At 47.8% G+C, this 27,974-nt stretch overlaps 1 protein-coding gene across 1 annotated transcript; it reads left to right on the plus strand.

Annotated features, from left to right (window-relative positions):
- The first annotated feature begins 227 nt into the window (after positions 1–227).
- Edem2 (ER degradation enhancing alpha-mannosidase like protein 2) lies at positions 228–27,974 on the plus strand. Its single transcript, XM_021183891.2, has 11 exons — positions 228–421; positions 646–756; positions 2,980–3,019; positions 7,026–7,131; positions 11,113–11,238; positions 13,282–13,493; positions 15,944–16,085; positions 19,109–19,233; positions 20,950–21,094; positions 24,210–24,331; positions 27,399–27,974. Exons 1-11 carry the CDS (start codon positions 315–317, stop codon positions 27,894–27,896), a joined length of 1,734 nt encoding a protein of 577 aa, XP_021039550.1. The 5' UTR covers positions 228–314; the 3' UTR covers positions 27,897–27,974.

Genomic DNA, 27,974 nt, shown 5'->3' on the forward strand with positions numbered 1-27,974 from the left:
AACGCTTTAATTCACCGAAGGTGCTCAACAAACAGAAACTGGGATTGTGAAAACATCATTAACAGCAGCCACAGCAACCACTGTCTTTAAGACACGTTGAACTCCTCTCTGTAGACTAGAAATCCCGAGATGCTCTTTTGCCTGGGCTCCACTGCCCATTGCATCCTGGGTTTTGTAGTCAGGAAGTGAGTGGCTTCTTGCCCAACGCGCAGGCGTCGTAGTGCGTATCCCCGGAAGAACCAGCCGCGGCTCGGAGGATGAGCTGGTGGCGGTGGCTGCAGCTGCTGCGGCGGCACTGACAGGACACGAGCTCTATGCCTTTCCGGCTACTCATCCCGCTCGGCCTCGTGTGCGTGCTGCTGCCCCTGCACCATGGTGCGCCAGGCCCCGACGGCACCGCGCCCGACCCCGCCCACTACAGGTGAAGGGGGCCAGGCTCCCGCTCTCTACGGCTGGGGAGTGGCAAGCGCCCACCGGGCCCCTTCCCTTCCCTCCACCCCCAGGACCCCCCACCCTGACGTGCTCTGGTCCCGCTGCTGGGCAGAAATCATTTTGTGGTTCCCATTCTCCGTCCTGTGTCTGGTCTTTTCTCCCGCCTGGTTTTGTGTTCTGGCCCCCTACCTTATTTCTCATCCCTCGAACCAGGGAGCGAGTCAAGGCCATGTTCTACCACGCCTACGACAGTTACCTGGAAAATGCCTTTCCCTACGATGAGCTGAGACCTCTCACCTGTGATGGGCACGACACCTGGGGCAGGTAGAGCCAGCTTGAGGGCCAAGGGGGTTGGCCGGGATCGTAGGAGGGCTGGTGGCTTCATGGTCTCACTGATTGTGGAAAGTTTCCGACCTGGGCTGATTCAACCCCTTCCCCTCAATCCAAACCAGCGCTGTCAGAACTACACAGCTTTTCACAGTACCAAAAAAAAGTCTTGGCTTAACCTGGCAGGCTAGCCCTCTGGACTCACCTCAGCAGGAACAGGCACCACGTATGAGGACTTGGGGACATTTCTAGAGTCACAAAATATTTTGAAAAAACTCCCGAGAGTCAGGAAACTCAACTCCTTCATTTCATAGGTGGGCACACAGGTCCAGGAGGAACGTTGTTCTCCCCGCAGTTAAGACCCTTTGTAGTTGGTGTACTCTGTATGACTGAAAAATATTTCCCATCTAGCTTCATACCAACTCCTCTCACCCCCATACATACAAGTCACCTGATTCATTTTCATTTAGTAATTCTGTGTTACCATATCATCTTTTCATTTTCACTGGAATGAAGAACCCAGTCGAGCAAAGAATCATTGCATTAGCCAAAACTGACACTAGGACTGTAATCCTGAGTTGGTTTTTTTGTTTTGTTTTGCTTTGCTTCTTTTTTATAGAATGATTTATTGATTTAGTGCGCACTGGCTGTTTGCCTGTATCTATAACCATGTGAGGGTGTCAGGTTCCCTGGAACTCGAACTACAGACAGTGTGAGCTGCCCTGTGGGTATGAGATGATGAACCAGTGCTCTCAACCACTGAGCCATCTCTCCAGTCGCTGAGGTCTTTTATTTCTTGCTTGCTTGCTTGTTTGAGATAGGTCTCGCATAGCTCAGGCTGGCCTCAGACTTACCCCATCACCAACAATGACCATGGACTTGGGGTGCTCCTGCCTCTACCTCCCAGGTGCCGGATTGCAGGTGCTCCCTCTCGCCCCTGCCTTATTATCCTCGTTCTACAAATATTTATACATGATAGCATGCTCTCTGATGCCAGGGGCTAGGCAAGTAAGCTAGGAACGTGTGCCAGTTTTTATTTCTTAGTTGGAACAGAAAGCAAGTGCCAACACACATGGCACACATGGCTCACTGAGTAGGATAGAGTCATGCTTGCTTAGTATCTCATTCCTTAGGTCTACAACCTGTGTATGTCCTGTAGATCATTCTAGAATGTCCTCAGTTTATACAATTACACAGGTTTGCATATATGTGTTGTGTGTTTATTGAGACAGGATCTTGCTATATGGCCCAGACTGGTTTTAAACTCTCAGGCCTTCTGAATCCCACTCCCCCCAACCCCCAATGCTGGGACTGCAGGCATATCTCACACCTGGCTACTGTGTATCTTTGTAAAAAAAAATCACCTTATTAAAGGTATAATTGCCATGTAATAAAGTACCCCATTTAAAATGTATAGCAATCACCGTCACAACTAGCAGATAGAAGAATACTTCTTGACCCTAAAAAAGTGCGCCTTATGTATTATCCCTCTGTGGTTACTGGCCCTAACAGCAGCACATTTGCTTCCTGTCAGTATGGCTTTTTAAATTTTATTAGTAGTATATGTGTTTGCTTTGCATGAATTTTGGTACACCATATGTGTGCAGGAGCCTGTGGGGGCTCCTGGCTAGAGTCCCTGGAACTGAAGTTGCCAGCAGCTGTGAACCCCCACATTGCTGCTGGGAACCAAACTCAGGTCCTCTCCAAGGGTAGTAAGGGCTCTCAAGCCCTGAGCTGTCTGTCCAGCCCCCTCCCAGCACTGTGAAATGCAGATGAGAACATGCTGTGTGGCTTACTTCATACACCGTGTTTTCCACTGAACAACTTGGTCATCTTATTAGCATACAGAACTCCTGATAACCTTAATAATGTCATACATTTGTACTTCTTTCTATCGGTTTGCCTGTCACCCTTCAACTTGTGAGCAACTGGTAGTTTCTAGTCTTTTGATGTCATACGTAACACATTCCCCAACTCTTTCTATGCCGCAATTCTGTGCTGCCTCTCTAGAGTAGGGAAGAATGCCAGAAGACATAGGTGACCTGTTAATTACAGTACTGCTGCACCAGGCAGTCAAGGGACTCTGAGTTTCCCTGATTCCTCTGTTATAACTGTAAGTGGGATGGATAGGGGCATGGCTATGCCTCGCTTAGATCTGGGCAGTTGTGAATCTGTTGTTTGATGTTCTTATGAAGCAGCGGGACTTTTGTCTTTTCACAGTTTTTCTCTGACTCTGATTGATGCCCTGGACACCTTGCTGGTAAGTATCCCATCTGTTTGTTTCCCTCTCTTGTCATTGCCCAACCGACATCCTTCCTCTTTTGATAGCTTGTCTGTGGGTGCAAAGTAAATTCCTCCCCTAGGCCTTTCATCTCATGATTCTGAGCCACCAGACTCTGGTTACCCAACTGCATAGGAGGGAATGCCAAGTTCCAAGAGAAACCAACTCGCACAGGTTCAGTTGTTCATTGAGCAAATATCTACAGGGGACCTGTGGTAGACATGCATAGCTCAGTGAGAGACAGAGGGACATTGACACCGTCCTTTTCAAAAGCTTATATTCTAGTTAGCCATGTGCAGTGACAAAAAGAGAATAACAAAGACAGCCACTCTGTCACATGCATGGCTTGTACGAAGTCCTTTACAGGTTATACTAGTCACTTTCTATCATCGCGGTGACCACACGAGAGAGAGAGAGAGAGAGAGAGAGAGAGAGAGAGAGTGAACATCTTAAAAGGAGGAAGAATGTATTTTGGCTCACAGTCCCAGAGGCCTCATACATGGTGGCCCACCCCATGTGCTTGGGCAATAATGTGGCAGAGAGATGCCTCTTTGTCTCATGGTTGATAGGAGTCAGAGATCAGGAGACAGGAATGGACCAAGGACAAGGTACCCACCCCAAGTTGTGCCTCCCACCCCCCAACTTACTTCCTCCACTTGATAAGGTTTCCATAACCTGTGCTGCCTCCTGGGAACCTAGACCTCGAGCAGCTTGTTGCGATCGCTTCTTACTCAAATTGCAACACATGCATTGTGCTATTTAGTCCCTTCCCATAGTCTCTTGGCTTTATTAGTTCATTCTTTTATTCCTTCTTACAGCTGAGGAAATAGGATTTTTAGGAATGCAATGCTGAGAAAGGTAAAAACAGAACTCGGACTTAAACTTAACTTTATGTGACATCAATCCTTGATTGTCTTCTGCCCTGCTTACCCTCTTCCAGGGTTTTGCTGTTTAGCCAGGAAGACCTCAAACTTGGTAATCCTCTTGCCTCAGCCTCCCAAGTGCTGAGATTATAAAGATTTACCAGTATGCCTGGCCACTCTCATTTTTATACATCTATAATATTTATATGACTATGAACACTATGTAGATATGGTTTGGCTTATACTTTTTGTTTAATGTTAATTTGTATGTTTCTATCTATCAAATATTTATTGAGGACAGCTATGTACCAAGCATGCTAAACTTTGAAGTCAAAATGGTAGGTTTAAACAGAAATGATCTCCACTTACCTGGAGTTTGAGATGTTAGCACCAGGATCAAAAAATAGCAATAAAAGATGATAACCAGATATTGAGGCCAAAGCTTTGTATTGCAAAGGCCCAAACACAAAATGATCTGGTGTGTGCCTTTAGCTCTGGCACTCAGAAAGAAGAGGCAGAGGCAGGCTGATCTCTGAGGTCAAGGTCTGTGGAGTGACTTCCAGGACAGCTAGAGCTATATAAAAGAAACTATCTCAAAAAAATCCCCTAAACAAACAAACAAACAAACAACAAACACCGATCTGACCTAGCGGAGGATGTTGGAGAACTTCTCTGAGGCAGTGATGTGCAGCTGGAGTTAGAATTTGACGGAGAAGCTGGCAGTAACTGGGAAGGTGATAGGAGAGGGTGCTGTAGGCCAGGTAACATGGAGGCTTTGTGGCAGGAGAGTGAAGCGGGTGAGTGGAAGGGAGGCAGTGTGCTGGGGTTGAGAGAGAGAAAGGTATGTGGGGTCTGGAGGCGGACGCTCCACTTCACCGCATTGTGATCATTCACTGGACCATACAGGAGATCCACTGGCATCTCTTACGCACAAGTCAGGAAGTGGTGAGATGTCAGCTTTGAGATCACTGGCCGCCTTGTATACAAGATTTGTGTTCTCGTTCACCACATTTGTCAAGTAATTGCTTCCTGAGCTGTGTCTGGCACTCTGAGGCAGTACAAGAGTGGGTGATGCCTCTGCCGTTGTGAAGGGGAACGGAGACCCTAACAGTAGTATACATAGAGCTCATAAGGACTTTTAAAAGAAGAAAAGGTTGAAGGAAGTACCAGGCATCCTAGAGTAGGTGACACAGGCCAGGGAAGGGTGGGATTTATAAATGGAAGACGTAGGAGGGAGCTACTTCTGGTGGAGGAAACAGGAAACTGAGGAAGACTGGGCACAGAGGAAGGTGAATGGTGAAAGAGACAGGACAGAGGTAGGCTGGCTCCAGGTCCTAGAGAAACTGAGTGTTGGGATAGCCCAGAATTGTCTGGGCTACAAATTGCAGAGCCTCGATTCAACTGACTGAGATAAGAAGACAAACTTACTGAATCAGATAACTAAAAAGTCCAGGTCAAGGCTGACCTCAGACCCGATCCAGACGGACAAATGACGTCAATCAGAGTCCCCTTCCACCTTTTATCTCTTCTTTCTTGGCTGCTGTGTTCTCAGTCTCCATAAAAGGTCGGTCAGCCAATTGCCGTTCCTATCCCCCTCTTCCCAAGTTTAAGAAACAGTATGTTCAAAGAAGCAGCCTTCCCCCTTAGTCCAAGCAGTAAGGCTTCATAGGTCAGGCTTGGGTCACATATATATTCCCGAACTGTCTCTGGTGAAAGGGTATGGTATTATGGCTGATCCCAGTAAGGCACTCACTCCACAGCTGGGGACATGGGGTCCTGAATTACAGGAGTGACTCTGGGAAGAAGAGTATTCAGGGGAAATTTGGGGTGATAATAGCAGAAAAAAAGGTAATATTATGTGTCAAGCTAGGTGTGGTGGCACGTGACTGTTAACGCAGCGCTTGAGAGTTGGAGTCGGGAACATCAGCAGTCCGAGGCCATTCTTGCCTTACGTAGTGAGTTCCTCTTCCTCTCTCTCCTTCTCTCCCCCTCCCCATCCCCTCTCTCCCTCCATGTATGTATATTCATATATAACACATATATGTATATACAAGTATATATGTAGATGCGCACATACATATCTAGCATTTGACTAGATTTAACCAGATTTATTTTCTCAAGTAAAGGAAAGGATATGGTTTAGGCGATAGACCACTTGCCTTCTGCATGCAGCCATGGGTTCAATCCCCATCAACCTCAGATGGATAAGAACCACAAAGCTACATGAAAATGCGGACTCATCCTTTAAGTATACAGGTTGGGGGCTGGAGGAGAGGTGGCTCAGTGGTTAAGAGAACTGTTACTCTCGCAGAGGACCTAAGTTTCGGTCTCAGTACCCATATGGTAGCTCACAGCCATCTGCAACTCCAGTGAGAGGAGACCCACCCCACCTCACCCCACACACTTCTGACCTCCAAGAGCAGCAAGTGCCAACGTGGCACTCTTGACTATGGAGGCAAAACACTCAAACATGCAAATAACATTTTCAAAAAGGAAAAGAAAAGCCAAAAGGTGATTTCTTTTTTCTTTTAGCAATGAGTCAGCTACTCAACTATGCCATCAGAGACTGAGGCTCTTTGTCCCTTCCTAGTCACCCGTCGTTGGCTTTTATTCTCATGTTTTACCCCATGGTGAAATACAGCTGCCACCACACCAGAAACTGAGTCTGCTTCCAAGCCAGAAAAGCAAGGGCAGAATAGAATCCATGCTAGCCATATCTGCCATCAGAAAAAGATTTGTTCCCAAAGGATCCCGGTTAGGGTGACACTGCGGTCTCTCACCGCAAAGGAGGTGGTGAACAGTAGCGTCAGGGTTCTTGGCCTTTGTGGCAGAGGCTTTGGGATAAAGAGGACTGGGAAGCAGCTGGTACTGTTTTCCACAAAGTGGGGAGGACAGAGAGGTAGAAACAATTGCTGTCCACTTCTGATCCCCGCTTTGTTTATGTGGGATCCCTTTAAATGGGCACCAGGAAACCATACAGGCTGGGTTTCTGCGAGATTGCTGGCTCAGTGTACCTGAACCCAGGACAGAGAGGTTCTGACTGAAAAGTGTGGGTCACACCAGCACCTGAACTGTTTCCATGCCCAGAGGAGCCATGTGGTCAGGGTTCTCTTTCATTCCAGATTTTGGGGAATACCTCTGAATTCCAAAGAGTGGTGGAGGTTCTTCAGGACAATGTGGACTTTGATATCGACGTGAACGCCTCTGTGTTCGAAACCAACATCCGAGGTAAGGGTTGCTTTTTAGGGCCTGTAGGAGAGATTGGAGTTGTCACTGACAAGCAGAATGGCAGGCGAGGCCTTCAAGAATCCTCTTTCCAAGGCACTGCTCCAGACTAGTGACTGACAGCGGTGTTGCCTTCTGGGATGTCTTAGTCAGGGTTCTACTACTACGAACAGACACCATGACCAAGGCAGCGCTTATAAAAACAACATTTAACTGGGGCAGGCTTACAAGTTTAGAGGTTCAGTTCATTATCATCAAGGCAGGAGCATGGCAGCATCCAGGTAGGCATGGTGCAGGAGGAGCTGAGAGTTCTGCATTTTCATTTGAAGGCTGCTAGCAGATTCTGACTTCCGGGCAGCTAGGTTGAGGGTCTTAAAGCCTATGCCCACAGTGACACACCTTCTCCAACAAGGCCACACCTCCAAATAGTGCCACTCCCTGGGCCAAATATATTCAAACCAAGACATAGGGTAAATAACATTTATTTGGAGTTTGAGCAAGCAAGGTATAACTCTGCCTTCTTGGAGGTTATTGTAGCCAGTAGACCTTTGTGGGATAATTGAAATGTTTTTTGATTTGGTTTATTTTCTTTTATTGTTTTTTTGCTTTTTGAGACATAGTCATACTATGATTACTCTGGCTGGTCAGAAACTGGCTATGTGGTCTACACACAGCTCAAACTCAAATATCTGCTGTCTCTGCCTGCCTAGTGCTAGGTTTCAAGCCATGCACCACCACACCCTACTTTCTCTCTGTTTGTTTTTGGGTTTTTTGAGACTTGGTCTCATACTGTTGCCAAGGCCAGATCCCAGCTCACTATGCAGTACTCAGTCATCCTTTTGCCTCTGCCTGCAGAGCGCTGAGATCATAGGCGTCAACCGCCGCACCCAGCTCCCATTTTCCCTTTTACTAATGTTAAAGTTGTGCATAGTTCTTCTAAAATAGTTTCCCTAGCAAATTGAACGAACAACTTACCTAAGTCTAGAAGTGGTGAGAAATTAATTCTATTCTTCCTAAATGATAGACACACCTCGGAGAACATCTTGACACATGGTCTATAGTTCCACGTTTAGTTCTTTACAGTTGAATTTTAGGTTTACTCGTGTACTTAGCACCGTGCATACGTGTGTGTTCCTGCAAGTGTGCGTGCATGTGTATAGCCAGGGTCAGCTCCCACGTTACTCAGCAGCAGCGGTTCACCTTGTTTTCCGAGACGGGCTCTCACTGGGACCTGGGCCTTGCTGACTGTGCTAGGCTGACAGGCCCGGGAGCTTCCTCAGCACGGGTCTATGAGTGAGAGTGCACCTTCACACTCAGCACGGGGCCTGTGAGTGAGTGTGCACCTTCACACTCTGTTTATGTGGATGTTAAGGGTGGGATTCGGATATTCACACTTACCGGGCACGCACTGTAAAAGCTGAGCCAACTTCCAGCCCTGTCACCTACCACCTTCTGACAGTGCTTCAGTGTCTCAGGTCTTGTGTGTGCTCCGCCTTTTCTCTAAAGAGCTTCAGAGTTTTCCTTTGTGTGGCTGTGCCGTAGGCAAGCTTTCTTAGGTTTCAATTGCATGAAAATGTCTTTGCCTCACTGCCTTGGTCTTTGGGAGATGTTATCACTGCATGCATAGCTTCTGCTAAGGATATTCTCTCTACCTTCTGTCAGACTTGCCCCAGTGCTTTGTCTCAGTTCCTCTTAGGCAGGAAGAAGGGAGACCCAGAGCTCAAGGCCACAGGTTATGTTTTGTCCGAGGGCACTTCCTGGTATCTGGTTAGCGTGTACTTCCAGTCACAGAATCACTGTCTCCATTATGCGTCCTGAATATTGTGTGATGAGTCAAAAGAAAAGATGGGGGTAATGACAAACGTCTTCTCATCTTCTGACACGGTGACAGAAGAGTGACAAGCTGAAGGGAGCAGAGCTTTAGAATTGGGCAGGCTGCCCTACCAGCTGTCAGACAGGTAACCCAGAGCAAGTCAGTTTGCTTCTCTGAACCTTAAAATTCATGTCTGCAAGATGGGGCAGCATCACCTAGAACCTGGTCTGCACTGGGGGCTTCACTGTTCTGTGACCCACCAAGGGAAAAACTTTGTTAATGTTGTCAAATAGGTGGAATTAAGGGTGACTTTATTGCTGGTTCTAAAACAGTAGTTGTCAACCTATGGGTCCCAGACCCCTTTGGGAGTCGAATGGCTTTCACAGGGGTTGTCTAAGACCATCAGAAAAAAAATGATGTCATGACTCATAACAGTAGCAAAATTACAATTATGAAGTAAAAACAAAAATAATGTTATGGTTGGGGGTCACCACAGTATGAGGGACTATATGTACTAAGGGTCACGGTGTTAGGAGGGCTGAGAACCACTGCTTTAAATATTTTAATTTTTTAAGGTGTATGACATTTACTCATTTATTGTATGGTGTGAATGAACCCAAAGACACAGCATATGTGTGGAGGACAGAGAAAAACTTCTCTTCTCCCACCATGTGGGTCCAGGGGATGGAACTCAGGTTGTCAGGCCTGGCAGCGGGTGCCTTCACTCACTGAGCTATCTTGATGGTCCTTTAAAAATGCATTCTTTGAAAACTTCATAGATGTATATACTATACCTTGGTTATATCCAACTCAAATCCCTCTTCTCACTCCCTCCAGAACCTACCCCCAATACTTCCTCCACCACCCTTCATATCTAGTGAATGCTGCCTGCCCATGGTTTTGTGGTCATCCATTCAAGCATGGGCAGCCTACCAGCGGCCAAACCGCTGAAGAAAATAATTCCCTAGCCCTCAGAGCCATCAGTTACCAGTGGTTGCTCAGGTAGGGCTGGAGCCACGTGAGCTCCCGTCCCATTCATACGGGGATGCTTACTAGCCTGGCACTGTGCAGGTAACCACTGGTGTTGCGAGGTCAGGAGTGCAGGGGCCATATCATGTCCCAGCACTTACTTCCCTCCATGCTCTTCCTCTTGCATTCACTCCATGTCTCTTCCAAGCCTTGAGTATGGCCCAGATGCTCTGTGGAGTGAGTGTGATCCAGATGCTCTGTGGAGTGAGTGTGATCCAGATGCTCTGTGGAGTGAGTGTGATCCAGATGCTCTGTGGAGTGAGTGTGATCCAGATGCTCTGTGGAGTGAGTGTGATCCAGATGCTCTGTGGAGTGAGTGTGATCCAGATGCTCTGTGGAGTGAGTGTGATCCAGATGCTCTGTGGAGTGAGTGTGATCCAGATGCTCTGTGGAGTGAGTGTGATCCAGATGCTCTGTGGAGTGAGTGTGATCCAGATGCTCTGTGGAGTGAGTGTGATCCAGATGCTATGTTGAGGGCTAAGAACTCAGCAGTCACTTCCTCTCAGCACTTTGACCAGTTATGAACTCTGGTCTGTGCATGGAGAATAAGTGGAATGCTACAATACTGACTACTTTCAGAGAAGCTCTTTCTGCAGTATAAAAATAAATATTTGAAAGGCGTTTGATAATGTGCCTGTATAGTAAACCAACAGTAGTATGTTCACTCTGGGAGCCTGTGACCTCCCTCACCGTGGGCTTTTGATCAAGTTTATGTTATGAAGATATACATTTTCTCCTGTGGAGCAAGACTCAAACCCAATCAGAAAGTGGTTGGTTCCTCCATGGGTCCCATGCCAGTGTTGCACCAATGAGCAGTCTTGGTAGACAGGTCGGTACTGCAGCATTCAGGGTTCGTTGCTGAGTTGTCTATTGACACTTTTCTCCAGTCTGCATAGCACCTTGTGGCACGATCAAAGCCAATAGAATTGTTTGTTTTTCCAGGCGGGATCTCACTATATAGTCCAGGCTGGCTTTAAACACTGTCTCTACTTCCCAGGCACTGGGATTAGAGGTGTATGTCACTCTTCTTGGGTAGAAATGGCGTTTTCATTAGCTCCTTTCGAGTGAGGCACAGTTGTAGTTTGCATAAGAGAGAAACTGGTCCTTAGCACCCTGACAGCTGTGTTTTCTGCCATCTTCAGTGGTAGGAGGACTCCTTTCTGCTCATCTCTTGTCAAAGAAGGCCGGTGTGGAGGTGGAAGCCGGGTGGCCTTGTTCTGGGCCTCTCCTCAGGATGGCGGAGGAAGCAGCCCGGAAACTCCTCCCAGGTAAGAGCCAAGGCAGAGATGGGGGGGTGGGGACGGGACTCACTCTGGGGCTCTGGCTGGCTGGTAACTCACTGTATAGACAGGGCTTACCTTGAGCTTTTGACAGCCCTGCCTCTGTCTCCAGAGCTGAGCTGACCACCATGTCTGCTCTAGTCTTCTCTTGCTGGAGGTGAAAATGATAATGCTGAGATTTTTCCCTGATTTTTTTTTTTTTTTAAACCTCAAATCTTTACTTCTGGCCCTTTAGAAACCACCCACAATAAAAATCAGAGGAGTTCTCACTGTAGAAAGCAGCAGAGTCCTAAGCATTTTCAGGCCTGCTGAGGGTGTTGGCTCAGGCTGGCTAAGCTGATATTACTACTGTCTGCAGGTATAGGCCAGAAGTGAGTCTCATAGGTTCGTGGTCCTTACATTTGCTTCAGTGAGCCCTCTGGCCCCTCCCAAGCCACAAGATGCTAGGGTAAGAGGACCCCAGGGAATAGCTTTGGTCCAAGCATCAGGAGCTGTGAGTTCTAGGCTTTCCTCTGCCACCCAGCATCTTGACCACATCCCTCTCCTGCTCCATGGCTCAGTTTCTCTGCTAACCATAGTTCTTACCTGCTAGATGTGCCTATTAGATAGCTAATCTAAGGTTAGACAGGAGAAGACGCTTGACCCAGATAAGAGGGCTTGATTTCTGTGATTAAGCCATGTTCAGGACTTCAAGCCAAGCCTCACTGTTTTTATCCAGTGGGGCCATCAACGCTGAGCTCGGCCGTGTGAGCTGGACGCTGTGTTCCCTTCTGGGTGTGGTAGAAGTCTATGGATCTCACGCCCAGACACGTGACTGCGGCTGCATGCACTCTGCTAGCTCCTTGGCCGCCTCACTTATTTGTCTCTCAAGTGCAGCATTCGCCTCTCAGCCCCAGGGAGGACCAAGCGAGAGGGCCAGCTGGGTTCAGGTCTCACAGCCCATGGCTCACAGCCGTGTTCCGTGTGACTCATCCTTATTGCCCCTTCTGTTTTTTTCCCATTTAAAAGTGATTTGCAGTGAGTATTATACATATTCTAAAGTCCGTATTGAGTAATTAGAAAGCCAGCAGCAGTGTGGGTCTCAGAGGATTCTTAGACCCTTGCTTTAATACTTCCTGCCTGTCCCTAGAATATTTCTTTGAGCCTTTCTTGCTTATGACCCTTTCTCCTTGCCTGCCCTGTGCCAGAAAGCAGGTTTCATTCCTCCAGCAGTCAACAGGTCTGCTGCTTATAGCACTTACAAGTTTTGACAACTTAGTTCACAATTTGGTGACGTGTCGACTGCCCTGACATTGCTGACCTTTGGGCCTGGAGAGGAAACCTCTATCCTAGGCTCATTGTTAAGTTCTTCCCTGGACGTGGGGTAGGATGGGCAGAGCCCTGGGCTGGATTTGAAGGGGTAAGGTCCGGGCAGGCATTTCCAATCCCTTCTCTGTATGACTCTCCTATGTGACTTTAGCTGAGTCGCTTGTTACCGGCGTGATGCTCCCACCTGTAAGTAGGGGGTTGTATTGTATCAGTGGTTTGGTTTGGTTCCTATTTTTAGATTTTAGTTTAAAAATAATTTTGTCCCTGAACTTTTTTTCAAATCAGGGATCTAAAATGGACTCCTTTACCAGTCTGTTTCATTTGGTGAGAGTCTGTGAGCAATTTCCAGAATGGCCCCACTTCAGCCTAAAGCGTAAACCTTGCCTGCCTCACACTCAGTTACCCGCCAGGCTTTGGAAGGCATCCTGTGAAAATAAAGTAGTAAAATGAAAAGTTGCGCCAGCTAACATGAGGTGTGGAGTGGCAGCTGGGAGCTCAGCTCTTTCCAGTTCTCCTTACCACAGTGGGAACCCAAGGTATAGTGTTTGACAGCATCTGGGTTAGGCAGTTCAGGGTCCTGCAATGAGACATAGTATCTTTCTCTGGCTCAGATACAACACCTAGGAAAAAAAAAGAAAGCAGGGCTGACTGAGGCCCAAAGCTTGGGTTCTAACCACCCATCTCTCTTCTTCTACCTGGAGTCATAAGTTTCTGACGGTTTAGCATTTCAGACCCCCACGGGCATGCCCTATGGAACTGTGAACCTGCTTCATGGCGTGAACCCTGGAGAGACCCCTGTTACCTGTACAGCAGGGATTGGGACCTTCATTGTGGAATTTGCTACCCTGAGCAGCCTCACCGGTGACCCTGTGTTTGAAGATGTGGCCAGAGTGGCCCTGATGCGTCTCTGGGAGAGCCGGTCAGATATCGGGCTGGTAGGTCAGCTCTTGGATTTCTTGTGTGAGCCCAGGCTTCTGTGTCCCCCATTCATGAGACTCAGAGGTCTAAGGAATGAGGCCAGCCAAGGGAATCTTACAGCGATTGTAGGTGTGGTTCAGGGAACCAAACATAGACTGAGCCTCCCTTTATACTTTGCCACAGAAGTTGCCACAGAATGGGTTTCTGATGCAGTGATAAAACACCATGACCAAAACAGCTAGGGTAGAACGGAATAATTTCATCTTGTAGTCTGTCATCCAGGGAAGTCAGGGCAGGAGCTTGAGGCAGAAACTGATTCAGAGGCCATGGGGAAGTGCTGATCACTAGCTTGCTACCTATGGCTTGCTCAGCTAGCTTTCTTAGAGCACCCAGGACCACCAGCCCAAGGGCTCCACTGCCCACAGTGGAAACTTCTCCATCAGTCTTCAGTCATGAAGAAATGCCACACACTTGCTCAGAGGCCAGTCTGCTAGGGGCATTTCTTCAGTTGAGGTTCTGCCCTCCAAAATGACTCTAGCTGTGTGAAGTTGACCTAAAACTGGCTGGCACAGGAGGGAAGAGAGGCAGATGTCTCGTCCTTGGAGGGAACAGGGTTATGGTACACTGTGAGCCTGAGCCTCTCTTAATTCTAGGAAGGAGTCATACACTTCACACCCCTGACTCACTGACCATGGGTTATCAGTTCACCTGGCCATTGCAAAACTGTGTTTCCTCCTCAAACACTGGTGCTGAGAGATGTTCAATGGCTGTTCTGTGAAAACAAAATGTTTCCAGAACAGTTACATTAGAGGATTCTTGCATATGGTATCTGGAACTTTTTTTTTTTTTTTTACTATTTTTAGTCATGAAGAACTTGAACAGAATAAAAGTTATTAATTGCAATGGTAAAGGAATCTCTTTCCCAAGCATATTTGACCCGAGGGCTTCATTTTCCCTTCAGTTCCTATTAATAAAGAGAAGTTGAAGACATTCCGGGCCAGCTAACCCTCAGAGCTAAGCAAATCCTACCAGGGATAAAGCAGTGGCCCTGACAGCAATGAGGACAGTGACACTGGATTCAGTTCAGTGCTGGATTCAAGCTGTGGCCCTGCTGCACGGCTGTTGAACCTCTCTGGTCCTCAGATATTCCAGCAGTGATGTTACTGTACTAAAGACTATGCCGAGCCACTATAACTCCTTGTGTTTGAGTGACTTTATGCAGAGTTCTGTGCTGGCAGCTTAGAGAGTGGAGCATGTCTGAGGCATCAGGAAATCCCTTTAGACGCCCTCTGGAGGCCCCCGGTAACACCCTTAGTCCACTGCAGCCACGTTTTGCTACAGCCTTGGAACCATGGTGGACTTTGATGGCACCCCGTCCGCACCCTTCTCCTTCACCATCCCTGTGGGCTTTGGGTAAAAAGGTGGGAGACCACTCTGCTTTGCTTTTGGCTGGAAGTCCCACGTGCCGTGAACAGTTCTCCACCGTGACTGACACTATGGTGTCTGTGTGCGCTCACTCTGAGGGGCATCTTCTGTATCTGTTTCCAGATCCCAGCTGAGTTGCCCTCAGTGACACCTGCCTGATCCCTCACGAGATGGTTGCTTCCCCTGCCTGTTCCACTTACCCCTTCCTCCCATACTGGTATTTCCAGGAACTCACCTTCCAAATGAAGGTCGTTCAGTCTTCCTAGATGAGGGGTCCTGAAGGAACACAGAATGCTTAGTTGTATCTTCTCAGTTGATTGTAAGCCAACTGAAGCGAGGCTCCCAGGAGAGTCCAAGTTATATGGAAAAGTCTTTTCATGTTCACCTTTAGAAGGCTTTGTAGTCATGGGGTTCAAAGGCCAAAGCATACACAAAATGTACCCAGTGACACTGGTGGAGTCCCCTCTGATCCCAGCCCCCAACTGTCTAATTCCTTTCCATAGAAGCAACTTCTCTCTCAGCTTCCTAAGTCTTTCCTGAATTTGTTTGTGTGTGTGTGTGTGTGTGTGTGTGTGTGTGTGGTCATGTGCATGTGCACACATGTGTGTGTGTGAACTGTTTTGCTTTTGGCTTTTTGATACTGAGGATGAAACTGGGGTCTTGCAGATGCTAAGCAGACATTCTACTGCCGAGCTTCACGCCCAGCTCTCTTGAGTTTCTCGACACTGGAGTCACAAACTTGCCTTGAGTCCAAGACAGATTCTAGAAACCAGTTCTCATCTCTTACCTAACACTCTCTCTAAGCAAGAGCGAATGTGTTAGGTCATTCTTTCTTTCTCACTTTTGTCTAATGTGCTAAGTCCTTTCAAATGTGCACGAGCCGTGTCTCCCCAGTAGAGATGTGCAGGAAGGCTAGCTGTGGTGCAGCCTCATGCCCTCCTCCAAAGGTGCATGACTTAAGGAGGTACCGAGGTGCCTGCCTGGTGTCTTAGAGGGCAGAGTGCTGAGTGCGTCCTTCCTGAGGGCTGTGTTTCTCTTGTAGGTTGGCAATCACATCGATGTGCTCACTGGCAAGTGGGTGGCCCAGGACGCAGGCATCGGGGCGGGTGTGGATTCCTACTTTGAGTACCTGGTAAAAGGAGCCATCCTTCTTCAGGATAAGAAGCTCATGGCCATGTTCCTAGGTAAAGGGGCCGGGTAAGGGGGCTTCTCCCATGGCTCTCCTGTTGATTGGGCTCTGTTGTGTGTGTCACGTTACTGCCAAGTACCTACGGAACCTACCCGTTCTGCATCCAGAGCCACCGAGGGCCTTCATGCACACTTCATGCCTCTTCATAGTTTCTTTTTCTGTTTTATGGTCTGTTTGTTTTTTTTTAAAGATTTATTTATTATTTATACAGTGTTTTGCCTGCATATGCACTTATAGGCCAGAAGAAGAGGGCACCAGATCTCACTCTAGATGGCTGTGAGCCACCATGTGGTTGCTGGGAACTGAACTCAGGACCTCTGGAAGAGCAGCCAGTGCTCTTAACCTCTGAGCCATCTCACCAGCCCCCTGTTTTATGGTTTTGTTTGGTTTAAGTTTTGTTTCTATTTGTTTTACTTACTTATTTATGTATTTCTGGTTTTGAGTCAGCCTCATAGAGCCTAGACTTGTCTTAAATTCTTTGTAGCCAAGGATAACCTTAAACTCTTTATTTTCCTACCTCTACCTCTGTTGTGTGACCCTATTCCTGAGGATAGAAGAACAAACATCACTCAGATAGGGAACCAGTGGCATATGGACACCACCAAGATCCATCTTGGTGAATAGTGAGTTTTATTGGGGTTACATAGAAATAAGTGAGGGTTACTTACAGGAGCAGAAATGACTCAAAGATACCTGCATCACCAAAGCCCACCCCAGCATGAGTGACAGCTCACAAAAGCTGGAAACCTGGCAAACAGCTCAACAGGTTGGAGAGCCTCTTCCAGGCAGCTCCCACTGTCCGAGCCTCTCCAGGAAGCGAGCTGATCCCTGCATCTATTAGGCAGCTCTCTACTTCTTCCAGGTGGCTGGATGCTAGTCTGAGCCTGACCAGGCATCTCAGCCATAGAAAATCGCTAGGCAGCCCTTGCAGCTTATATATTGTTGCTGAGGGAGGGGCCCAGTGTATCTGGTTGATTTCAGGGACTTCCTGAAGCCTCAGAGTTGTTTACTTCCTGAGCCTTCTGAGCTTGCCCATTGCTTACCTCCTGTTGTCTCACTTCTTTTCTTTCTTTCTTTCTTTCTTTCTTTCTTTCTTTCTTTCTTTCTTTCTTTTGTTTTTTTGTTTTTGTTTTTCGAGACAGGGTTTCTCTGTATAGCCCTGGCTGTCCTGGAACTCACTCTGTAGACCAGGCTGGCCTCAAACTCAGAAACCTGCCTGCCTCTGCCTCCCAAATGCTGGGATTAAAGGCATACGCCACCATGCCCAGCTCTCACTTCTTTTCTAACCTGTGTCTGAATGAGCTTCCCTCCAACATGGAAGGCTTTAATCTTGGAGGGAACCGTTACACAACAACCTTTCAGGCTGTTGGAGATACTGATTTCTCTGATTGGTCTGGATTCCCTACCTCCTGGCCACTTCACATGGTGCTTGCTTCTCCTGATGTGTCTTCATGTATCTCTGTTCCATCCTCCCTTCAGAGTTTAGCTTACATGACCTGCCTAGTTAGCAGTACGCATCTCCTCCGAGTACTGAGCCTTTGGCATCTGCCCTGTGCCTTACTCATTTCTGGGTTTCTCCCAGTCTACAGCCAGACTTCTGGCTACTTTCTGGGTTCCCTTTCCTACCACCGTGCTCCACTCCTATCCTACCCTTCCAACCCCCAGCACGAGGTAGGAGAGAAAGAAGGCTAGAGGGGGAGGTGATGTCAGTATCACTAGATTACTTTCTGCTGACTAGGGGCACTGAGTTCCTTGGGGTAAGTTTGATCTTCACTGTCGGGATAGCCAATATCCAGGATATCCATCTTTTCATTTCTTTCTTTACTTTGGTGGTGGTGGTGGTGGTGTGTGTTTTGAGACAGGGTTTCTCTGTGTAGCCCTGGCTGTCCTGGAACTCACTCTGTAGACCAGGCTGGCCTCAAACTCAGAAATCTGCCTGCCTCTGCCTCCCAAGTATTAGGATTTAAGGCGTGAGCCACCACTGCCTGGGTCATCTTCTTGTTTCTTGACAGGACTACTTGACAAACCACAAAAACAGCAACCAGCAGCAGCAGCAACAGGGGCAGCAGTGGCTATGCCTCTCTCAGCTCCTTAGCATTTAACCCTTTCAGGAGTCCTCAGAAGTCCAAGTACCATATACTTGCAGAAACTATCTGCCGATGGCAAAATCACACCCGTGCTAGAGCACAGAGCAAACCATAGTCAGCTGCTGTGGAAAAGCAGGTCCACATCCCATGCCTGGGATCAAAACAAAAAAACATGTCCCTGTAACATTTCTGTGTCTTGTTTTTTTTTTTTTTAAAGAAACCAAAGTTCTCATTTCAGCAGTCCTTTAAGCTATACAGTAGGTCACATTTACCTAGTGAGTAAATATGGTGACCTTTCAGGCCAGCAGATACTATTTATAACTCTCATGCAGGGCTGTCAGGCACACAGTGACAGCTATCACAGCTCCTGTTGATTTATTTGGTGCATATTTACTGGGTACCATTCAGATACCAACCATAGCGCCAAGCTGTGAGCATGGCTTGCTTAATTCTTATTACTACATTTTAGACATAGCATATGAGTTGGTGTCTGCATTTGGTTTGTCCAGATTACATTTATTATGTATATTTATTATGCATTGTCCTAGAGGTGGAGATTCTGCGGTCAACACAAAACTAAACTCCTGACTCACGTCCTAGGGGAGAAATGTCACCTCAGCTTCCCACTGACAGGGCTGCTCCAGTGGGGAGACTTTTCCCAAATTAACACAGAATAAGTAGGCCTGAGGCTAAGGCAAGAGGACCGTTTGCCCCAGGTCATAGCCAGCGTATGGAACAGGAGGAGCTGGGCGTAAGCCTGGGCTTTTGAACCCACGTTCCTTTCTAGTTCGCCGGCCCTGATGTATCCTGATTTGCTTCACGGTTGGACACTGCACAGCATTTCAGAGCATCTGCATGCTTCTGCTTCCGTGTCGAGGCTTATCTGTCTCTTCAGTCACCTTTGTCCATTGTGTCTTCCCCCGCCATGCAGAGTACAACAAAGCCATCCGGAATTACACGCACTTCGATGACTGGTACCTCTGGGTGCAGATGTACAAGGGGACCGTGTCAATGCCTGTCTTCCAGTCCTTGGAGGCCTACTGGCCTGGCCTTCAGGTAAGACTTGTCTGAGAGAGTGCCGTTTCCCTGTGGTGTGAGAAGCCAGGCTTACTCTGATGTAGCAAATGAGGAACTTTGGTTCACTGGGGGGGGGGGGGGGGGGGCAGTGTGAGGAAGGAGGAACCAAAACAAGCCAGACAGATCCGACCTAAACGGGTTTTCCATGGGGAGCTGGGGAGCTTAGGAGCTGACTTCCCAGTTGGCTGTGGGTTTAGTGCTCCTGCAGGCATCTCACAGCCTTGCTCCAGGCGGTGTAGGAACAGATGGCTGCTGGCAACAGATGCTTTTCCACTGGGCATTTCTTTCAAATTCCCTCCTTGACACAGTGGCCTGCTCTGCCCACTATCCTGATTTTTTCCCCTGATACAGTAGGATAGACTTATAGTTAGAAGGGACCTTAGAGCCCATCTAATCTACCCCTACCTACACCAAAGTATTTCACCTACCAAAATATTTAATAATCTAAACATGCCTTTTGTTTGCTTTTGCTCTAAGTCAGGACCAAGCATATCCCACACTGGCCTTGAGTTTACTTTGTACTGGAGAGTGACCCTGAACTTCTGGTCCCCCTGCCTCTACCTCCCAAGTGTTAAGAGAAAGACACTGAAGAGGCTGTGGGAATGGACAGCCAACCTTGTTTATACACACACACACACACACATGCACAGGAACGTGCGTGCACACATAGAGAGTCAAGGAAACACGAAGAAACAAAGATTGCTGTTGCACTACAGTAAACCACTGGGAGTAAGAGTTACAATTTAAAAATACTTATGTAGAATTTTAAAAAATAGGTAACTGACCCAGCCATGATGGCATATACCTTTAATTTCAGTATTTAGGAGGCAGAGGTAAGTGGATCTCTGTGAGTTCAAGGTCAGCCTGATCTACATAGTGAGTTCCAGGGCAAACAGAATCATATGGTAAAACCCTGTCTGAAAAGAAGAAAGATGGAGAGATAGATAGATAGAGGACTCTTTCAATAGTCATAACAGTAACTTATATCCTCTGATCCACAAATTCTCTATCTGGGTATTTGTCTCACAGAGACATTTTCATATGCTTCAAGTGACACACAGGCAGTATTTGTTGCAGCATTAATTGTTTAAAAAATGGCAAAAGGGCTGGTGAGATGGCTCAGTGGGTAAGAGCACCCGACTGCTCTTACAAAGGTCCAGAGTTCAAATCCCAGCAACCACATGGTGGCTCACAACCATCCGTAACGAGATCTGGCGCCCTCTTCTGGAGTGTCTGAAGACAGCTACAGTGTACTTACATATAATAAATAAATAAATCTTTAAAAAAAAAATGGCAAAAGACTGGCAGCAAGCCAGATGAGTACTTATAGAATGGGTTCAACTACAGTCTAGGTGACAGAATGCTGTGCAGCCATAGAAATGGAAGGACCCTCTTTGTATTCATGGAAGAAAACTGAGACATATGATTGAACAGATAGGCAAAGTGCAGAGTAGTGTTCAGAAAGCTGTGTGTGGTGTAGGACCACCTCACACTCATTTCCTTACGTCTACGTAAAGAAACTTGGAAAGTTGATAAAGCCCGCTAGTAAACATGGCTGTCTGCTGGAGGTGTGGAATCCTCGTGAGCCTTAGCGTTCATGCTCAGCCTCTCCTCTGTGCTTAGAGTTTTAGACCAGCTGGCCAAAGTAAAAGCCTGATGGTAGCAAACACTGCCTGAGCATTTTTTTCCCCACAGAGCCTTATTGGGGACATTGACAATGCCATGAGGACCTTCCTCAACTACTACACTGTATGGAAGCAGTTTGGGGGGCTGCCAGAATTCTACAACATTCCTCAGGGATACACAGTGGAGAAGCGAGAAGGCTACCCACTCCGACCGGGTAAGCAGGGTCTTTGGTCCATGGCCCACCTACAGCTCTGGTTCTTCTTCACGCCCTAACCATTCACAGGTGCTCTCCCGCCCCCTAACTGTTCACAGGTGCTCCCCCGCCCCCTAACTGTTCACAGGTGCTCCCCCGCCCCCTAACTGTTCACAGGTGCTCCCCCGCCCCCTAACTGTTCACAGGTGCTCCCCCTGGCTCCTTCCCTACCTTCTCTCACAGCTCTCAACTGTTTTCCTGTTAACTATGGAGACTGAGTTCTTCTGGGTTAAAGTGGCTTGCCCAAGGCTGTTAAGTGCAGGTCTTCCATCTAAGTCTCATGCTCTTTCAAACTTGGAGATACAAGAAAGGAAAGAGATGCCAGTCAGGCTGAGTCCTGGGGTCTTCTGACACCAGGACATCACAAACTACTGGCCTCTTCTGTCAGTGGTTTGTGTAAAGTACACGTCTACAGTATGGGACTGGGCCATTGGGTTCAAGGTCATCGTGTCTCATCCTTGTGAGCTCAGAGTCAAGGAGAGGATCACAGACTGAACACTGTCTTAAGTTCTTTGCCAGTTCTGATGTCCTCTGTGGGGAGGGAAGAACTAGGGAGAGAGGCCAAGCTTGGTCAGCAGGTAGGCACATGGCCCAGCGTCAGTCAGGCCACATTATGGTTGTCTGGGCATGGTAGTCTCTGCACGCCCTCCCTTGCCACCTGAGTTCCCCGTGAGCCACAAGACTAGCATTCCTCCTGCCTCCCACTGTTCTGTGCTCTGTGCCCCATTCCTTCCCTCCTCTTGCCCCAGGGAATGCAGGAGCTTGAGAGTGGAGAGACCAGTACTGTGATGCTGGGAGGGGGTCAGAGGTCACACAGGGGCTCTGCAGTTCTCCAGTACTGTGAGGGGTACTGGGAGGGGGTCAGAGGTCACACAGGGGCTCTGCAGTTCTTGGTGTTTCTCAGACATTTGTTCTCATGTCGTTTTGGTTGTTGTTGTTGTTTTGTTTTGTTTTAAAAACACTTTTGAGGAGGTTGGCGAGATGGCTCACAGGTCAGGAGCACTGATTGCTCTTCCAGAGGACCTAACTTCAGTTCCCAGCAGCCACATGGTAGCTCACAACTGTCTGTAAGTCCAGTGTCAGGGGATCCAATGCCCTCATACAGACAGACATGCTGAAAACATACTAATGCACATAAAATAAAAAAATAAATAAATTATTTAAAGAGGTACAGTTTTTTTTATTAAAAAAAAGGAAGGAAACTTTGGAAAAATCAGTCATATTTATCATTTCCAGGAGGTAAGCTAAAACTCAGAGTTTCAACTACACATCAAATGCTCAGATGCACTTTCAGCACTGGGTCTTCTAAGAAATCCCCATATAGTCATTGGGTCTAGTGGTTCTCTAACCTTGGCCTAGTCACCACCAGGGCAGGGAGCGCGATCACTGCAGGAATTCTGGGAGTGCAGTAGTTGAGTCACCTCTCCTTCCCCTGAACCATGGCAGGTGAGAGACGGGGTGCTGTTCTGAAGCCAGGCTGGCCAGTGCGCGGACTGTGCTCTGAGTCTTTGATGGCACTTACAGAACCTAGCCTGAAGTCCTCTAGAGGCCTTCACCTCTCTGCACTGCACTTCAGAGTTGCCTGGGGAGGCATACGGCAGAGTACTGGCTCACACCCTAGGTCCTTGTGTGAGAAAAAGAAAAAGTTGGCCTTGACCCAGCCAGCTGCTGGCAGCAGAGGGAGGCCTCCCGGGAGAACACTGTCTTTTCTGTGCGTGTTCATCTGCCCTGGAATGCACCCTAGAAAGTGAACAGAAGACTGTGGGATGAGGGAGACAGGTCCAGGAGAGCACACGAGGCAGCCAGAGACTTGTTCTCCAGAGTAAGAGCAGGCTGTGGACATAGCTCAGGGGTAGATTGCGTGTGTGCCTCGCCTGTGTGTGCCTCGCCTGTGCACCACCCTGGCTGCGTTCCCTGGCACTACAGAACGAAGGTCTGAGTGGATAGGTGAAAGCTGGAGTTCATCAGGAGGGACACAGCCAGGCAGAGGTGACAGGAGGGAGGGGACAGGGTCTTTCATTAGAGAAAAGGTAAGTATCAAGGTAGAAAACAAAATGAAGGTGTGTGGCAGTGGCGCAAGCCTATAATCCTATAATCCCAGTGCTCAGGAGGCAGAGGTAGGCACGTCTCTGAGTTCAAGGCTAGCCTGCTCTATAGAGTGAGTTCCAGGGCGGCCAGGGCTACACAGAGAAACCCTCTCTCAAAACAACGAAAGAGAGAGAGAGAGAGAGAGAGAGAGAGAGTAGATATAATGAACTCTCTTTTACTTCTGCCCACTGAGGCTATCAACAGCAGAAAAACATTTTTCCCCATATTTGTATATATATTTACACACACACACATGCACACATATGTGTGTATGTATATGGCTATAGAATAGGACCCTTCAGAGCATCTTCAACATCTTCTCATAGTCTCACATAGCCCAGGCTAGCCTTGAACTCACTGTACTGGTGAGGGTGATTTAGAACCTCCTGATCCTCATGTTATTATTGCCCAAGTGCTGGGATTTTAGGTGTGTGCCACCACACCCAGCTAACTTGTACTTAATTTTTTCCCCTGTGGTGCTGTGAATCACCCTCAGTGCCTTTCACATGTTGGGCAGATGCCCCTTCCTAAAAGTATGGTCCATGGTGTTCTTATCACATCACTGCTGGGAATAGTTGCCAGTCAGACAGCTGTGTGTGCTGCCGAGGTCAGGGAGGCCACAGACATTTCAGTCACAACCTCTATTGCCTGCCTTCTCTGCCCCGAAGCCTGGCTGCCTCTCTTCCTAGGAGACAGGAGTCTGCTGCACTACACTGAGTACCAGAGTTTGTGCATCTTAGTTCTGAAGAGTAAGCCTGAGCACACTCAGTCTTTCCACTGTGTCAGGATCTATTTAATAATAGATTCATAAGCTGTGCTAGTAGCACTGTTTGCAGTTCACCAAGTAGTCCCAAAAGCTGTGCCATGATTCTCTCCAGGGGCGTTCTGGGGGCCAGGTATGGAGGGGAAGGAGGCCTCCACTGGCTTCCCTGAGAAGGCCCTGTGCCGTGCCTGTCAGTCACTGAGAAGGTCCTGCTTGGCTTTGCAGAGCTCATCGAGAGCGCAATGTACCTCTACCGTGCCACTGGGGATCCCACCCTCTTAGAACTTGGGAGAGACGCTGTGGAATCCATTGAGAAAATCAGCAAGGTGGAGTGTGGCTTTGCCACGGTAAGTGTTTCAGGGGCCCAGGGAGTTGGAAGTGTCTCCTCTGGCGTCTCAGGACATCATGGTTTGACAGTATTGGTGCATTAGCACCAGAAAGAAGTAGTTGTAAAGTCATGAACAGAGAATCTTGCTGAAGGCCATGTGCCTGGTGGAAGTGTGAAAGGTTAGCTAGGAGGGAAGACACAGTGACTCAGGACAGTCCAGGCCTTATCTGGGGGAAGATTCTGCAGAGGGGGCCTCTACACTTAGAGCCCAGTGTCGTCTTACAAGCTGGTGTAGATACAGGACACACAGACGGGAGTGTGGGAGGAGGTTGGAAGTTTCTCTTTGGCCTGCAGTTTGTCATTGCTAGGGTAGGCAGTGAGTAGACAGTAGAAGAATATTAGGTGACTGATAAAGCATCGTGCGTGGTGGCCTTTACATGGGGTCCCCAGGGCAGGCAGACATATAAAGAAACAAGTTAATTTACTTTTAGAAGCCAAACTGTCATAGTTACTGGTACTCTCATAGTTCAACCAGAGTTTTACAAATGGCTGGGGCCTAGCTACCAAGGTGGATTAGACCCTAAGTCCCTGGCCTGCCTATGCCTGCATCTGCGCTCCATCTGTCAGAATATGTGCTTTGCAAGGTGATGTTTATACAAAGTTTGTCGGAGGGTTTTTTTTTTTTTTCAAGACAGGGTTTCTCTGTATAGCTCTGGTTGTCCTGGAACTCATTCTGTAGACCAGGCTGGCCTCGAACTCAGAAATCCGCCTGCCTCTGCCTCCCAAGTGCTGGGATTAAAGGAGTGCGCCACCATACCCGGCTTTAAGTGACTCTTAAGAGAGGAAATCTAGAGTCCTATAGCACTGTATTCCAACATGGCACCTTAATAAGCAAATATGGCTTTCATGTGCCAGGCACTGTTCTAGGCCATGAGTTAGAGACACAGGCAGACCAGGATCCTTGCTCTCATGAGCTTACATTTTAGTTGGAAAAATAGGAAAATGTGTGTATCTGGGAGAGAAAGCAAGCTAGTGTAGTGTGGCTGTGTGGAGAGAGGTCAGGGAGGGAAGCTGGAGGTCTGAAGGACAGGGCCGGGTCATGTAGAACCTTCACAGCACAGGAGAGAGAGGACTCAGGCTGGCTTGGGCTGAGAGCATTGGTAGGATCTACAACAGAGCAGTACCATCATCTGCTTTGTACTTTAGAAATAGCACCCCAACTCTGAGAGAGAGAGAGAGAGAGAGAGAGAGAGAGAGAGAGAGAGAGAGAGAGCGCTGATATCCTTACAGTCCCCAACAGGCGACAGACAGACACTGTGTACACATAAAGAGATGTAAAAGGCCAGGCGGTGGTGGCGCACGCCTTTAATCTCAACACTAGGGTGGCAGAGGCAGGAGGATTTCTGAGTTCGAGGCCAGCCTGGTCTACAAAGTGAGTTCCAGGACAGCCAGGGCTATACAGAGAAACCCTGTCTCGAAAAACCAAACCAAACCAAAACAAAACAAAAAAAACAAAAAAAGAGAGAGATGTAAAAGAAAATATGCTGAGAATTTCCTGAGAGTCTAAAGGGTTTGTGTTGGGGTGTGGATTTCAAAATAAAACAACAAAACTCCTGCAATTTTTTGTAATGTGACAAATTGTATAAATAAATAAAATTTTGTAAATAAAGTACAGATAGGTGTACTTTGTTCTCTTCGTGATGCTAAAGATTGAACCCAGGGCCTGGTGCATGCTGGGTAAGAGCTCTGCCACCGAGCTGCACCCCTGCTAGACTCATTCTGTGACAGAGAGGACCTGCAGTGAATAGGATAATAAAGCGTGGTTTGTTTTGGCTTCCTGTGTGTTCGGTTCTCTGAAACACCAAGCAAGCCGTCCACTGGGAAGACAAAGCTCGTTTCCATGAAAAGGAGGCCTGCCAAGGTGCATGATGGGAACAGCCCTTCAGTCTTTGTCAACCGGGAAGAAAATCTGACTTGGCCTTTCATCGAGTCCATGGTTGAGTCACGATTGTGCAAGCTAAATGCCCACTGAGAATTACTTTTGCTGAGATGTATTGGTAAATCTAAGAAGCTAAAAGTAATTTGTAGTAAATTATCCTACTAATGTCTGCCTGTAAACTTTTAAGTTTTTCTACAGCTGACCCCTAGCTAGTTATTTGCAGTAGTAAAAACCTGATGCTTATCAAAGAAGGGTTAGGCCAGTAATACTGTGTCACTGTTTGTCATGAGCACTGTGTCAGAGACAAATGGATGTGTGAAGTCTTTCCACAGTGTCATGATTTATTTAATGATAAATTCATAAGCTACATAGATTTCATTGGCTGCAGTTTGCCAAGTTCCCCAGGTTCCACTGGTAGCTGTCTCTTGGCAAACACAAATTTCTTTATTCTATTTTTTTTATTTTATTTATATGAGTAAATTTTAGCTGTCTTCAGACACACCAGAAGAGGGCATCAGATCCCATTACAGATGGTTGTGATGCCCTCCATGTGGTTGCTGGGAATTGAACTCAGGACCTCTGGAAGAGCAGCCAGTGCTCTTAACTGCTGAGCCATCTCTCCAGCCCAAATTTCTTTATTCTGATCTTAACTAATAATATCGACTCTCAGGTTACATATTCTACATCACACAGGAGTTACATCTGTCTGTGTCTGAGGTGAACCGTGGCAATACAGGGTAAAGAGAGACAGCAGAGTTGAGGGAGTTCAGAGGCAGAGGGGCAGAGGCACTTCTGTCCCCCGTCAGCCTCTTAGCTGGCTCCTTCACTTCCTGGGTTCTGTGTGCAAAAAACCTTCACAAAGACGCTCAGGTGAGAGTGTGCTTTGTGGCTGGAACTGCCAGGAAAACATCCCAGCAGGAAGAGGTCTGACCCACTGTCTAAGAGTACCTCAGGGGAGAGATGGAAGCAGGAAGCTCTGTCTGTGGTGATTCAGGTGAGAGGTGCTGGTGGCTTGGAAGGAATGAAACTGCGAGAAGTGATTCACCCAAAAGCCCTCAGCAGCAGGGCAATTAATAAAGGTGGCTGCCTGACCCTTCCAGACCGTGTTCTGCTCTGACTCTCTTCTGCTTCTTCCATCCTGCCGCAGATCAAGGACCTCCGGGACCACAAGCTTGACAACCGCATGGAGTCTTTCTTCCTGGCTGAAACTGTGAAATACCTCTACCTTCTGTTCCACCCAAACAACTTCATCCACAACAATGGCTCCACCTTTGACTCTGTGATGACTCCCCATGGGGAATGCATCCTAGGAGCCGGGGGCTACATCTTCAACACGGAGGCTCACCCCATTGACCCTGCTGCCTTGCACTGCTGCCGGAGGCTCAAGGAGGAGCAGTGGGAAGTGGAGGACTTGATAAAGGAGTTCTACTCCCTCAAACAGAGCAGGCCAAAGAGAGCTCAGAGGAAGACAGTGAGGTCAGGGCCCTGGGAGCCCCAGTCAGGGCCAGCCACGCTCTCCTCACCTGAAAACCAGCCCGGGGAGAAACAGCCTGCCCGGCAGCGGACCCCGCTTCTCAGCTGCCCCAGCCAGCCCTTCACCTCTAAGCTGGCATTGCTAGGCCAGGTTTTCCTAGACTCCTCATAGCCACTGGATAATTTTCTAATTTTTATTTTTTTGAGACTAAGCTATAATAATAAATCTGCTTTTGGCTATCAGGTTTTA

This window comes from Mus caroli, unplaced genomic scaffold (genome assembly GCF_978045245.1).
Source record: "Mus caroli unplaced genomic scaffold, Mus_caroli_1 scaffold_2, whole genome shotgun sequence".
NCBI classification, from domain to species: Eukaryota; Metazoa; Chordata; class Mammalia; order Rodentia; family Muridae; genus Mus; species Mus caroli.